The sequence below is a fragment of the Impatiens glandulifera genome, chromosome 7 (genome assembly GCF_907164915.1).
Source record: "Impatiens glandulifera chromosome 7, dImpGla2.1, whole genome shotgun sequence".
NCBI lineage: Eukaryota > Viridiplantae > Streptophyta > Magnoliopsida > Ericales > Balsaminaceae > Impatiens > Impatiens glandulifera.
The window spans coordinates 2510129-2525742 of NC_061868.1; the positions used below are offsets into that span (position 1 = coordinate 2510129).

At 26.9% G+C, this 15614-nt stretch overlaps 1 protein-coding gene across 1 annotated transcript; it reads left to right on the plus strand.

Moving 5' to 3' along the window:
* Nucleotides 1-13077: 13077 nt before the first annotated feature.
* Nucleotides 13078-14261, plus strand: LOC124910624 (F-box/kelch-repeat protein At1g80440-like). The gene has a single exon (XM_047451294.1). It carries the CDS (start codon nt 13088-13090, stop codon nt 14183-14185), a length of 1098 nt encoding a protein of 365 aa, XP_047307250.1. The 5' UTR covers nt 13078-13087; the 3' UTR covers nt 14186-14261.
* The last annotated feature ends 1353 nt before the right edge of the window (nt 14262-15614 follow it).

Consider the following 15614-nt stretch of genomic DNA (forward strand, 5'->3'; position numbering starts at 1 on the left):
TTTATATTACATTTCATAATAAATAAAAAGAAAATGTGTCCTATTAACTTTATACATTCAAACATGCAAATAATAAACTAATTAATTTAAATAATTAAAAAATTAATTAGTAACACAAATAATTATAAATAATAATATTAAAATAACTCAAAAAAATTAATATTCTAAAATAACTAACTCTATCTTAATAAACCCTAAAATATCATTTCTATTTTTATACCTCATATTAAATATATACACAAATTATAACTTTTATAAAACGCCTTGTTTGGAAAAGCCCAGCTCCCGGAATTAGAGATGGGTTTGAGCAATTTTTTTTTTTTAATTTACTTAAAACTATATTTATTTTATGAAAAAAACAACTATATTTATTTTATATATGATTAAATAATGTTGTGCAATATATATTTTAATTATATATAGATAAACAAATTTAATAATATTTGTTCGTTAAACTCCACTCCAGTGTTTTCAAACATGATCAGTGTTTTCAAACATGATCATTTATACTTTAAATATATATATATATATATATAATAATGCTTAATTCTGTTCGAATTTGGATCGAGAGTTAAGGTTAATTTTGATATATATGTGAGAATATATTCAGGGTCGGCTATTAGTGGGCAAAATGGGTCACTGCTCAGGCCCCAAAATTAAGAAGGACCAAACTTTTTTTGATGCAGTACTATAAAAATAAATAAATTATGTTTTATGTTTTTTTTTCTATTAGACTCTCTCTATATAAAATTCTTCTCTCAATAATTTAGATCTTTGAAATCCTTCTCAAATCATATTTTTTTCTTATTAAATATTGTTTTTGAATTCAAAATTTAGGCCCCAAATCTTAAATTGCCCAAGGCCCAAAAAATGAACGAAACGACCCAGAGTATATTGATACTTAAATCGGATTGTGAGTTGACCCGCATACTAGTAAAAAAATTATTAATAGCAACGAAAAATAGTAATAGTCTTTTAAGCGGTTGGTATTAAAGAGATAATACCAACTTTAAACCGCTGATATAAAGGAATTAATATTAACCGCTTTTAAACGGTTGTTATTTACCTATTAACGATATTTATATCCAATGATTTTTAAAATTGTTAATATATATGGTCAATATCAACGATTTTTTAAACCGTTGGTATAGAGGGAGTCAATATCAACGGTTTTTAAAATCGTTAATATAAAAGGAGTCAATATCAACGGTTTTTAAAACAGTTGATATCGAGGGAGTGAATATCAACGGTTTTTTTAATCGTTGATATAGAGGGAGTATATGGTTGATCAATATCAACTATTTTTAATTATCTTTAAAACTGTTGATATTAATTAATTTAACAAATTTAGTTAATGATTTATATTATAAATGTTAGTTAATTAAGAATTTATACATTAATTATGTTATATATACATCATTAATTAGTTTAATATATATATATATAAGATAATTAATATATTTTAAATTGATAAACTTTATATAACTTGATATTTTATTTTAATTAACTTATTAATTAAGTCTAATTAAAATAATTGAATCCAAAACAAAATTTATTCTTATTTCTACCAAAATTCAACAGGTACTGCTCTCTCTATCTCCTCTTGGAATACCCTAATTCAGACGTGGTGGAGCAAAAGATGGCGTCCCCGTGAAGAATTAAAGTCTAAAGAAGAAATAAAAAACTATTTATTTTTGGATTTCAGGAAGTAAAATCGAAGAGAGAGAGCAGTTAAAAGAGGATAGTGTTAGAATGAAAGTTCGCGGTTAGGTCGGAGTAGAACGGTTAAGGCGATATTGTCTCCTGACGATGTCGAGACCTTTTCAGATTCATCCATTATCAAATAAAGGTGATTAATTTATAAAGGAGGAAATATTCAACATTGACTAATTCTTGTACCATGATTGCTAGTTAGACTTAAATGTTTTTTACTATAATCTCTTGGTTTGAAATGTAGAAACGATTTCTTAGTTATTCTTGTTTAGTTAGGCAACCTTAAGTTCAAATAAACACGCTGTGAAGAATCAAAGTTCAAAGAAGAAATAAGAGTATTTATTTTTGGATTTCGGGAAGTAAAATCGAAGAGAGAGCAATTAGAAGAGGATAGTGTTAGAATGAAAATTCGCGGTTAGGTCGGAGCAGAGCGGTTAAAATTTTATTTATCAGAATATTTCAAGATTAGTTTTTCATTTCAAAATAATATTCAATGGTGAATTATATGAAGGTTTTGAAAAATACCACCACTAATTGAAATGAATATTTAAGTGAAAAAATTATCAAACAAAATTAGTAAGTTTTAATTATGTCATTTTGAGGAGATATAACTTCAGATGGAAATGCACCCATTCAATAATGGAGAGAATTCGAAAAAAATGAAGATAATAGAAAGCTCTACCAGATATGTGATATTTCGTTTGAGAAAGTCGCAAGTATAATCAATGTAAAAAGGTTATATGCGCTAATTGATTGTTGTTGTTGTCTGTAATTCAATTATTGTTTCATTGTCAAATCTAGAAATTGTCTAGATCTGATCTTAAACTTTTGTATTTTATTCTCTCTTTTCATTTTTTTTAATTAAATAACATTAAGTTGTTTTCAAAAAAAAAATATGTAATTTTTTATATCCATTTTAACTACTGTAATGCCAAAAATGGACCATTTTCGAGAAAATATTTTCGTTACTCGACATTCGCGCCCCATAATTCACATTTTTCTCGAATCTCGAGTGAGACGAGAAACCAAAATGGTAGACTTGACTATAATACATTTAAAAACATCGATTTATACTAATTTTGACTTTTTATAGTCGCTACCTAATTTACTACCCAATAAATTAGGGGGAAAAATATTTTGCGTGTTCAAACACATTTTAAAAATTATATTTGTGGTTCGGTGCTTGGTTACACGTGAGAAAGGGATTCTGCGTTATGTCTCACGTGTCTGTTACATTACCGTCTCTATTTTAAACTTTTGGTCATTTAAAATAATATTATTTTACACATTATTTATTTATTCAATCTTAAGGCATGCGTCTAAAAGTAATCCAAGTATAAACAAGTGTCTAATTTGTATCATTATATTCTTAGGAAATGTGTCTATGTCATGGTTTTAAATTTAAAACGTTATTATAAAATAAAATGCTAATATTTTTGAGCGAGAAATAAGGCTAAAAAATGATACTCACAAACATATATAAAAGGTTAGTTTACAAATAAAATAAGAATAATGATTTGGGGGCCGAGGTTGGGGCTCAGATCATAAAGCGAATCTAGGTGGCATTGCCACGCTGGATTTTTTCAATTTAAAAAAATAAAATTAAATAGCTTTAATCTGTGACTCTTCACCTGCCCCATATTGAATTAAATTGTTTCTCTTTCATTACTCCCTCTTCTTGCTCCCTCTTGTGTAAACACTAGTCGAACCGTCAATCTAACCATTGTTTCTCTCTCATTACTCTTTCTTCTCTCTCCCTCCTGTGTAAACCTAGTCGAGCCGTGAGGTATTTCCTGTCTCGCCGTGGAAGCGCTCAACTCTTTCCATCAATCTCTTATTGCCGCCACTTGTTCTCCGTCTTGCCCTGGAAGACTCTCGCCTCCTAATATTTCCCCCACCTCGCCTTCTCTTGTATTCTCGCCGTACGTATTCTCCAGTATCAAATCGCTTTTTGCTGTCTATTCTCAAAGATCAATGGATTCTTTTACCGATATCAACATCCCATCTACCGTCCCCCTAATTCCGACAATGTTCTATTTGATGGAACCACTGTTGTAACGACTCCGAATGCACGAAAGAGGAAGACCATCCCGAAGACACAAAAGAGGAAGACCAACGATGTTGACAACCAAGATTTTGGAAGGTAAGTTATCTTTTGCGTGTTATATTTCGTAGTAACTAGTTATATTGAGCGTAAAATATAGTTATATGAAGCGTACTAAGTAGTTATATGAAGCGTAATTAGTAGTTATATGAAGCGTAATAAGTGGTTGTATGGAGTATAATATGTAGTTGTATGGAGCATAATAGGTAGTTGTATGGAGCATAATAAGTAGATATATGGATCGTAATAAATAATTATATAGAGCGTTCACCTTTGTCATTTTTTCAGTTCGAAGTTGTCAAAAAGAAGATTGCCGAAAACAACGAATCCAAACATCCGCACTTCTCCTCAGGGCCTATGTAAACTCGTGAATGGACTATCGGACCTCCAGAAGCAAGCTTTCAAGGACATCAGCTTCGGCTCTCTCCTTTCCTTACGTGTCTCCAAATATTTATGCTCAGTAAAGCTAAAAGAAACTTAATATAATGCTGAATTAAGCTCTATAGTTTATTGTTTGTAGTATCATAGTCATATCATTTATTTGAGATCTATATAATGAGGCAATCATCTCAATATAACGAAGCAACAAATACAATATAACGAGTCAATGATCTCAATATAACGAAGCAACAAGTACAATATAACGAGTCAATTAGCTAAATATAATGAATACATCAATATAACTAGGCAATGAGCTCTATATAACGAGTCAATGATCTCAATATAACGCTGAAATAAGCTCAATATAACTGCTCATAAACACATGATAACATAACTACAATAATGTGGTAAAAGAGAATTGAGTAGAGACTATTGTTTGTGGTATTGTTTGTGGTATAATATCATTTATGTGATAACTGCTGGGTCATTGAATTGTTGCGCATCTGTTGGTTCATCCCGCATTTTTTTCTATAACAAAATTTAACAAGACAATTAGCTAAATATATTACATCAATATAACTAGGCAATGAGCTCTATATAACGAATAAATGAGCTCAATATAACAAAGCAACTAACACAATATAACGAGTCAATGAGGTAAAACTAATCTTTGTTGAATGTTTGGACCTGTTAATTACTTTTTCTATGGCAGATAATTTCAGTTTTGTTGGTAGCCTACCTCGAGCCCTCACTCTAACCGGAGAGTGAATCACTTTCTCGGTTGGAGGAGTAATTGCTGGTGTGGAACTTGTAGATGATCCATGCAGCTGAACAATAATAGATTTGAATTAAATTAGAAGATTGTGAACACTAATATAACCGTGTATTGAACTTAATATATCTCTGCATTTAGATAAATATAAAGGTGTAATGAGCTCAATATAAATGTGTATATATTTGTGTATTGAGTTCAATATAAAGGTGTATTGAGCTCAATATAACCATGTATTTAGATCAATATATATGTGTATTGAGCTAAATATAACCGTGTATTTAGAACAAAATATATGTGTATTGAGCTTAATATATCCGTGTATTGAGCTCAATATATTCGTGTATTGAGATCAATATAAAAATGTATTGAGCTCAATATAACAATATCAATATAAAGTTGTATTGATCTGAAGATAAAGTGAGGACAACGATTAAAGATAACGATGAAAAAACACAATACCAAAACATAGTAGTCATATGGAGTTACCCGAACAATGCCAATATAAAGTTGTATTGATCTGAAGATAAAGTAAGGATAATGATTAAAGATAACGATGAAAAAACACATAGTAGTCATATGGAGTTACTCAACCACCGTCGATATGGTTCTCTGGAGCAGCCACCGTCGAAATGTATTTATATCGAGTTATATCTCGGCCGCCGTCGATAAGGTTCTCCAGAAAAACCGAATCTATTCTAGAGTTTACAAGAAATTGGTTGTCTGGGAGAGGATAGAGAAAAGAGAAGATACAGTCTGGCAAGAGAGAAAAGAGAGAAAGTGGTTCTATACGCTTACATTTCTTTTTTATTTTTTTTACAGCCTGGCAATGCACACATGGTAGCCACGGAGGATTCGCTGTATGGTCTGAGGCCCAACATCGGCCTCCCTATCCCTGCTCATAAAATAAATACAAACAAGAATGAAGGAAAATAGTATTTTTTGTGTGTTTTTCTTAAAAAAAATAATCATATTATTATTTATCTTTTATTTTATTAACTTTTATATATATATATATATATATTTAATTATGAATAATATCATACTTAATCATATACTTTATAATATGTATACTTATCTATTTTATATATCAATATATTTGTTAATCATATACTTTATATTATATATTTTATCGCTAACTTTTAACTTTCAAATTATTTTTTAAAACAAACAAATTATTTTTTAAAACAAATCGTCTTTTTAACTTTTAAAAAGGTCATTAATGAACCTTCCGTCAATTTTTTGGTTGAACATAACGGTTTAAGCTTAAAGTATTATTTTTTATATATTATCTTAAATCATTATATATATAATCATTAAATCGATTATATATATAATATTGTATATATATATATATATATTTATTAATAATTTTTATATTTATATAATTATTAAATTTTTTATATAATATATAGATAAAAAATATATGTTATTTATTTTTATCTGTACATATTTATATTTATATAAAATAAAGTTTAAAATAATTTATAATATATATATAATTTATATATATTATTTTTAATCATTAGTTTATATATAATATTTATATAATAGATATTTTAAAAAATAACTTGAGGGTTAAAAGTAACTGAGTAGTTGGAAAGTCACCCTTATTTTTAGTCTTCAATTATTTTTTAAAATATATTATATAAATTTATATAAAAAAATTAATGATTAAAAATAATATTTATTTTTTATTATTTTTTTATAAATATAAATAAAAATATAGATATAAATATAAATAAATAATATATATATTTTATCTGTATATATGAAAGAGATTTAATAATTATATTATTATATAAAAAAAAAAAATATATATATATATATATAAATATAAAAAATAATGATTAAAGATAATATATATAAAAAAAAAATTAAGTTATTTAACCAAAAAGTTGACGGAAGGGCCATTGATGATCTTTCTAAAAGTTGAAGGGGCGATTTATTTTAAAAAATAATTTGTGAGCTAAAAGTGACCAGATAATTTATCATATATTTTATAAATTAAAAAATACATATATTACACGTTCTTACTGCATAACAATTATTTATTTATAATTCATTCATATATATTATAAATATATATTTATTTATTTTGGTTGCGATAAATCCATTCATATGTTATGCGGTTTAACATGTATTTATTCATTTTAGTTGTTATAGGGAGTATTTAAAAAAAAGAGTGATAGAAGGAGGGAATTTGAGGGAGGAAATGATATGTTACTGTATCACTGTTTGGAAAAAGGATAAAAGGTAAGGAAAGAGAATAAAGAGAAATTTTGTTATTTTTTTTGGCTAATCAAATTGCACCACATCATTCTCTTCCCATTCTCTTTCTTAAATTCCCACTCTCAATCATTTCTCGTTTTAAAAATAGTATTTAAAATGTTATTTTTATAGTGGTTTCAGAATAGGGATAGCAATGGGTACCCGTATACCCGATACCCGTGGGTACCCGATGATCGGGTTCGGGTATTTTAAATCGGGTTCGGGGTTAGGGGTCGGGTAGTAATTTGAAAATCGGGTTCGGGGATGGGTACTTCACTACCCGGCGGGTAGAGTACCCGTTGCCATCCCTAGTTCAGAATGGAAACAACAAAGAAGTCAAAACAAGTCCTCCAGTTTTTCTACTTCTTTTAGTTTAACCACGAACTTTAGTTATAATTTTTTTTAAGTCTTTAGAGTTGTACGTTGGGTCTTGTTGTTTAGCTTTTGTTTGGGCTGGACCTTTTTTTTCCTTTATGCAAAACAAATATTAAGTAATTAATTATAATAGATAAAATCCATTTAAAACTCATTTAATTTTTTTATTTATTTAAATTAGTCTAAAATTAAATTTAATATTATGATGTATAATATAGATTCTAAATAATTGTGAAACCATTAATAATAGACAAATAATTAGAAAACCAAAGTATATAAAAAAGAGAGTAACTTAATAAATGAAAAAATATTATTAAAGAAATAATAAAATTATTTCTCTATTACAATCAAATAGAAAATATAAATAATTTAAATTACACTATCAATCAAATATTTTAAATTCTACATATTCAAATTATGAACCATCTAATACATCAAATTGATAGTGTCTATTCAAATACCAATAAGTTTACATTTATGTTTTTTGAAATAGATATTGCAATTTTGTTAGAATTAAACTAAATTGTTTTAAATAAGTTAAAATTTTGAGTTATACTCTTCAAATATATAATTTTAAATGAAATTAATAAGTAAATTTATTTAACTTTTAAACTAGTTAATCTTCTACTGTTTTAAATTAACTATCATAATATTTTACAAGTTAGTTTATTTTCAATTTTATAATTTTAAACTATTTTATCATAAATAAGTGAATTTCATTTAACAATTAAAAAAATTATTACTTATTTAAATAAATGAACTCTTTTAATTAATTTTGTAACTATCATTTTTTACTTTAGTGTTAATTATTTATTTTTTTTAAAAATTAATTTTATACTTAATACTATATAAAAAATATATATTATATTTATTTAAAAATAATAATAATATATAATTAATATTTTTTAAAAGTAAATTCTTTAATTTAAATTTAACTGTCGATTTTATGAATATAATAATGACAGATAATTTTAAAATTAAGATTACAAGTGTATTAATATATTTTAAATTTACATATATAATTTATGATTTAATTAAATTGATAACAAATAATAAGTGGGCTGCTTTTGCTGGGCTAATTTGAAGACTCTTGGATAGCTTAAATAAATGGGCCTCATCTCATTATATTTGCATTGTTTTTAGAATCGTCAGCTCATTATATTTGCATTGTTTTTAGAATTACAAAGATATAAAATATGATACCTATAACAAAGACCAAATTTTATATTCTATTTGCATTGTTAGTCATTTTGCGGTATGTTAGCTAAAAGGAAATATCAAACTCAAATGTATTATGTATCGTCTACGAGGACGGTTTGAATTCAGTTAAATATGAATTATAGTCTTTAAGGAAAAAAGAAAATTAATATTTCGTTTAAGTGATTGAAATGAATCCCATAAGACTTTTCGTATAGCACCATTATGTCCATAATTTATTTCAACCACTTAAACGAAATACGAAATGTTATTTTTTTCTTAACATGGACTTAAGAAAAAGAAGGAAAAGGGAAAAATTAACCTTTAGTATTAACCTTTGAAGGAGACTATCTATTTAAAGACACGGAAGAGGAGTATATATAATTTATTTTTATTTGTTTTAGTTAAAATTCATATATCATATATTATTTTTAACAAACTAATTAATCACTTAATCTATCAAATAAAAAACAAAATATATTTATAAATTTTAAATAAAAATTATTTTTTAAGAATTTAACAATTAAAAACTCAAATAACATATCTTTTTCTATAAACAATATTTAAAAAAAAAAAACAATCCAATAAAAAATTCAAATAATCAAACAAGCTCTAGAGCTACTATTTAGCCAATAAATATGAAATAATCACTGAATTATTTAGAAACATTTTTTTTTTTATCTTTGATTAGATAAAAAAACATAAATAAGTTTTAAGATGTTTTTTTATCCATAGAAATATTTCTCTTCTTCTCAAATAATACTTTTTTTTATCTTATTTCAGATATATAAATATAAATATAAATATAAATAAATATATATATATATATATTTTAAATATGTAATTCCTCACTATTTTTAGTTATCATATACATTTATATAAGATTTTTTTTTTTCAAATAAGATATTGTGTGAATTGTGAGGAAATCGTGTATACCGAATAGTCACGATCAAGGTACAACTTTATACAGGATGACAACTTTGAGAATATCATCATCTTCAAATTTGTGTGGTTGAATACTCGTTTTGGATTTATAGATCAGATTTACCACACTATTGTCCAAATTGACCTTTTGAATACTCGTCGCTTCCTTCAATTGTCCATAAAAATAAAAATAGATCTCTAGTTGAATATGACCTTTTGGATTTATTTGTTTTTATTTTCGTTAAAGGATCTTATTTTGGATCGGTTCGAATTTGAATTTATTTTTTAATTGAATTATTTAAAAAATAATAATTTATGATAATTTTGTGAAAGTGGTGATTTTTTTAGGCAAAAGATTTAAGGTGCTATTGATTTGACGTTTAATCTTAGCGTTTGCATAATAGTCAGCTAAAGTGCGCGTTAAAACTAATATAAAACTTATAATTAAACACATTTTATGTTTAAACTCAATTTTTTATCTATTTCTTTTCTCCCACAAATAAACTGGGTATAAACTGAATTATATCGTAAATAAATTTCATAAAAAAATAGTTAAATTCTATTAAACATACATATATATATATATATATTCAACTTATTATTATATATATATATATATATTATATATAAACTTATCCATAAAGAGTATTAATATATATTGATAAAAAAAAATTAGTATTTTAATTAATAAATTAAGTTATTTGATGGGAGTGAAGTGAAATAATGTTGAAATTATTTTGAGTATTTAAATAACACTTTCCGTATTATGTTGGTTATTTGAACTTTTCTCTTTTGAATTTGTCTAAAGAATCTTATTTGATGAAAAAAAAAAAATATGTTGATTGAGTTTTTATTTAATTGAATATTTATAATATATTTTAATGGATAAATTTAGTGATTCGATCATTTTAAAAATTTATAAAAAAAATTATTGAGTATAATCCTTAAAATATTCCAAAAAAATTAATTTCAAACTAGTTTTAAATATGGACGAGGAGATATGTAACTTGATATAAGTTCATGATATTTTTTATAAACTTAAATTCGGACTTAATTATAAATAAAAAAGGAATTTTAAAGGCATGTATGTTTTATACTATTGGAGTGTGTTCGTTTTAAGTTATTTAAATAAATTTTAATTTATTTTAAAAAAATTGTTGAGTGATGATAATTTTGAGATTTTTTTTAAATATTTACAAGATATAATATATATATATATATATTAAAGTTAAAGAATATTTTAATTATTGAATTGAATAATATGATTGATAAAATAATTATTGTTAAATTAAAAAAAATATATGTTTTAATTTTTTCAATGAAATTGTATGCATAGAGCATTGTGAGTTGTGACAATGACATTTGAAAATTAACATCACAATAATTTTATAATAATTGATAAAATTAGTACCTAACTTTGAAATTTACATTTAAATTATCAACCCCTTTTCATTTACATTCTTTTTAAAGTTTAATATTAAAAAAATATTTATTCAATATTTCAATTTGACTAACCGTATAAATAAAAATGAAACTCTCTCTTTTAAATATATTTATATATTTTGTATGAATTTGTAAAAAAATATGATTGAATTTTTTTATTTTGAGTTAAACAAAACTAACATGACATTCAATATTTTTGACTAGACAAAATTTGGATCATCTTTCAATATGTGGGAAGCTAATTGATTTTTTTTTTTAATTACTAGATGAAAAAAAGTTTATTTGAATTTTAAATGATTAAGTATTATGATATTTTTTTATTTAAAGTTTTTTTTAAAAATATTTTATATTATAGTTAATAAATAAATTGATTGAATTATTAAATATATTTATATGTACAAATAAGAATTAAGAAAAATATCGAAACAACTTGGGGAGTTTCTAGATCAAAAGGACAAAACTTTAAAATATACATTTCATTAGTTTCCTTGTGGGTCCTATATGAAAGTGTGACTAGAGAACAATATTGATCTTCGAGATCCAAGCAAATATTGACTAGAGAACAATATTCCCTTAATTCCAAAGTTGCTCAATTTATTTATGTAACTATCCAATAATTCATTGGGTATTCAAATATGTCAATTATAAACATTTTTCTTAAGAGACACCTACGTATACAAGACACAAGAATAATAATTTCTTTAATACGAATATCGCAATCACTGTGAAACCAAAACAACAATATTATTTTAAGAACATCATTAGACATGGTTTAGTTCTTAAGACCACATCGTCCTTTATTCTTTGGCATCATCACCATTAGAATAACTGCATCATCGTCCCTTTATTCTTGTTCCATCTTTTATAAGGAAGCATCCTATCCATTTTGACGAGTCCAAATAATCAAAGCCCTCCATTAATATTTTTATATGAAGATTACAATAATCCATGTAAAGTGCACATGGGTACCAAGGTGGAACATTGATAATTGATAAAAATGACAAATGAAATTAGCTTTATTACTATGATTACAAGTTGTGCTTATATGACTTTTAATGTCAACACTGTTGTTGGATGTATTATAATTAAACTACTGGTCCTAATCCTAAAGTAAATTTCTAATATATGAATATTTAAAACTCAAATCTCCACACTTAAAATGTCGAGGCTTTTTATACTTCATTTAGTGCCTTTGATATCTTTGTGGAATCTTATTTTTGGATTCCATGACAATATTGTTTATGATAATTAAAGATGCAAAGTGGAATATAATAATTCATGAGTAGGAAATCGAGGATGCAAGTCTTAATTACATCTTAGAAACTGAAATTTTTTCTGGTCATGTTTTATTTGTTATAAATTTAATTTGTTTATAAATGTGTGTATTTCTTATGAAATGAAAAAGGATTGATTGGTGGAAGAAAGTTAGTCATCCATTTTTTAATAAAAAAATTAAAGAGATAAATTATTTGAGTCATTTTTTAATAATAATTTTTTTTATTAAATACTTCGTAAGTAAGAGAGGGGAGGAAGGAAATGTAAGTAAATATAAGATTGAGAAAATTATTAATTAAAAAAAAAAAGAGAAAAATAAATACTTACTTAATCAGTAAGTCAATCAACTATCCACGTCATTAGAAATATTTTGCTCTCCTATAATTGCTCTAAATGAAAATGAGTCAAATAAATATAAATAATAAAAAAAAATTGGATGGTATCTGCAAATTTCATTTCAGAAGCTATTCCCATGGTTTCCTTCTTTTTATCATTCTACTATTCTTTCCAATCCTCTTTTCATTTCCTTCCCATAAATGCATCATTCTAAAACATTAAAGACATCAAATCCATTGTTTCTCTCTCTACTCCCTACATTACATTAATAGCCATAAATCTCCAAATTAATTAACATGAGGACAATAATCAAGGAGCTAATTCCCGGTCTACCCAATGAACTGGCCGTCGAATGCCTGATGCGAATTCCGGCCGACGGATTTGCTGTTTCTTCAACAGTTTGCAAAGCTTGGAAAGCTGAAATCGAGAAGCCGGAGTTTCGCCGGAGAAGGAAAGTTGCCGGCTTGTCACGGTGTCTTTTAGTTCTAGTGCAGGCATGGGTCGACCCAAGTTTGAATCCGGGATCCACCAAGCTATGGGGCTCGGCCCCTATTTACCGCTTAACTCTTTGTGATCCAGAATCCGGTGGTAACTGGTCGGATCTTCCTCCTTTGCCGTGGTTTCCGGCGGGTTTACCCATGTTCTGTCAGGTTATAGGTGTCGGGTCGGATCTTGTAGTACTGGGGGGATGTGATCCGGAAACATGGCAGGTTTATAATTCTGTTTTTATATATAATTTGGTCTCCGGCGAATGGCGGTGCGGATCCGACATGCCAGGTCAGCAGAGATTGTTCTTTGCTGTCGCGTCTGATTCGGAGCGGATGATCTACGTGGCAGGCGGACACGACGAGGAAAAGAACGCATTGAAATCTGCCCTTGCGTATGACGTGGCGAATGATAAGTGGGAAATGTTACCTGACATGGCGAGGGAGCGAGAAGAAGGTAAAGGCATATTCCTACGTGGCAAATTCCAGGTCATCGGTGGTTATATAACAAACAAACAAGGTGAGTTCGAGTCAGACTCGGAATCATTCGACGTGGCAACTCAGAAATGGGATTCTGTTCGTAAAGATTTCTTAGAATCTGCCAGCTGTCCTAGTAATTGCGTGGTGGACGGTGGGGATGACAATGACATGGTTTACATGTGTAAGAACGGAGAGGTGACGTGTCTAGAGGGTTCCAGCTGGGTGGTGCGTGATAGGGTGCCGGATGACGTGGCAAGGGTTGCTTATGTGACAGCGTGGCAGGGGAAGTTATTTGTGATTGGCTCGGCGGAAGAGAATGGCCCACATAATGCTTATCAAATGGATATTAAGAGTCTGACGTGGACAAAGATTGAGGCTCCTGGATTTTACAAGGGTCATGTTCAGTCTGGCTGCTGTTTGCTAATCTGATCTGTATTCATATTATTCAGATTTACTTTTTTGAAAATTAGTAGTTTTCAAATTATTATTAGTTTAAAATATCTTGTAATCGAATTGAAAAATAATTTGAATTTGAATTTTATTAGCTGTCTGACTTTTATAAAGTTATAAAGCAAATTGAAAAGGCATGCATGTTAGAAACGGATAAATATAAAACAAGGCATTGATAGTGTCAATTATTTATTTTGAATTATGAATTTGTTCGTTTTCATTTATTAAGTTGATTAATTTTGAACAAGCCTACACAAAATTCAAAAACAAAGCTTAAATGCAATATCTAAGGGAAAAAAGTATTGCTTGATGAGTAATCAAGAATTTAGATTAAACTATGATATTTAATATTTTTCTGTTTAAGAATATAAAATAATTTAATTAATTGGTACAAGAAGTTATAAATGTATAGAGTAAATATAGGCATGTTTAATTGAGTTTATATAATAAATGAAGTATCCTGTTTGTCGGGCTAAGGGGCGGTGGTCCTAGTGGACTATAGGTCTATCATGCTTTTTGAAATATAGAATTTTAATTTTAATTTTTACTTAAAAAAATTGTAACGTTTTCTCATTCATTTTGGTATGAAAAATTATATTAAAATGTCGTGAATAAGTTAAAAACATCACATCCAACATATTGAAAGATAAATACATATAATTTAAAGATTTCAAATATATATATATTTTTAAATTAAATATTATATCCAGGGTGTAAGCGAGTTAATTAAGCTGCTCGTGAATAATTTGGTCAAAATTTGACTTGAACTCGGTTTGACCGAGCTTGAGTCAAGTTCGAGTAACTCGATTTTGTAATTAAGCTCGAGTTTAAATTATATATTTTTAGTTTGAGTAACTCGTTTAATAAATAAATAAATATATATATATATATATTTATATTCTCTTTTCTAATCAATTGAGCAAATCGATATTACACTGGATTGATCATCCACATCTCAGAAAAATTAGTAAATCGAGTAAAATATGTAAATTAAATTAATAAAATTTAATTTTTGAGTTCGAGCTAAAGTAGTTCGAATGGTTAACCAGCCGAATTCGAGTATATATAATACAAACCGAGTTCGAATATTATAGTTATTGGATCGACTCTACTCTTTTACACTCTTAGTTGTATCACACAACTTTTAATGTGTTTTTTTAATATTCCAAATTCAATTTTATCTTTTAAGGAGTTCTCTTATATTTGACATATCATCTATCAAATTATCATTAGTCTCAACTTATTTTCATTTTGGAAGAAGTTGATACGTGGGCAACTTTTGTCTTGAGGCCCAGTTGTAATCATTTATTTTTCAAAAAATAATGTGAGGAAATATTGTCAAAATATTGAAATCACCACATAGTGCTCACCCAGACTCTCGTCCTGAATGCTAAAACAAGAACATATA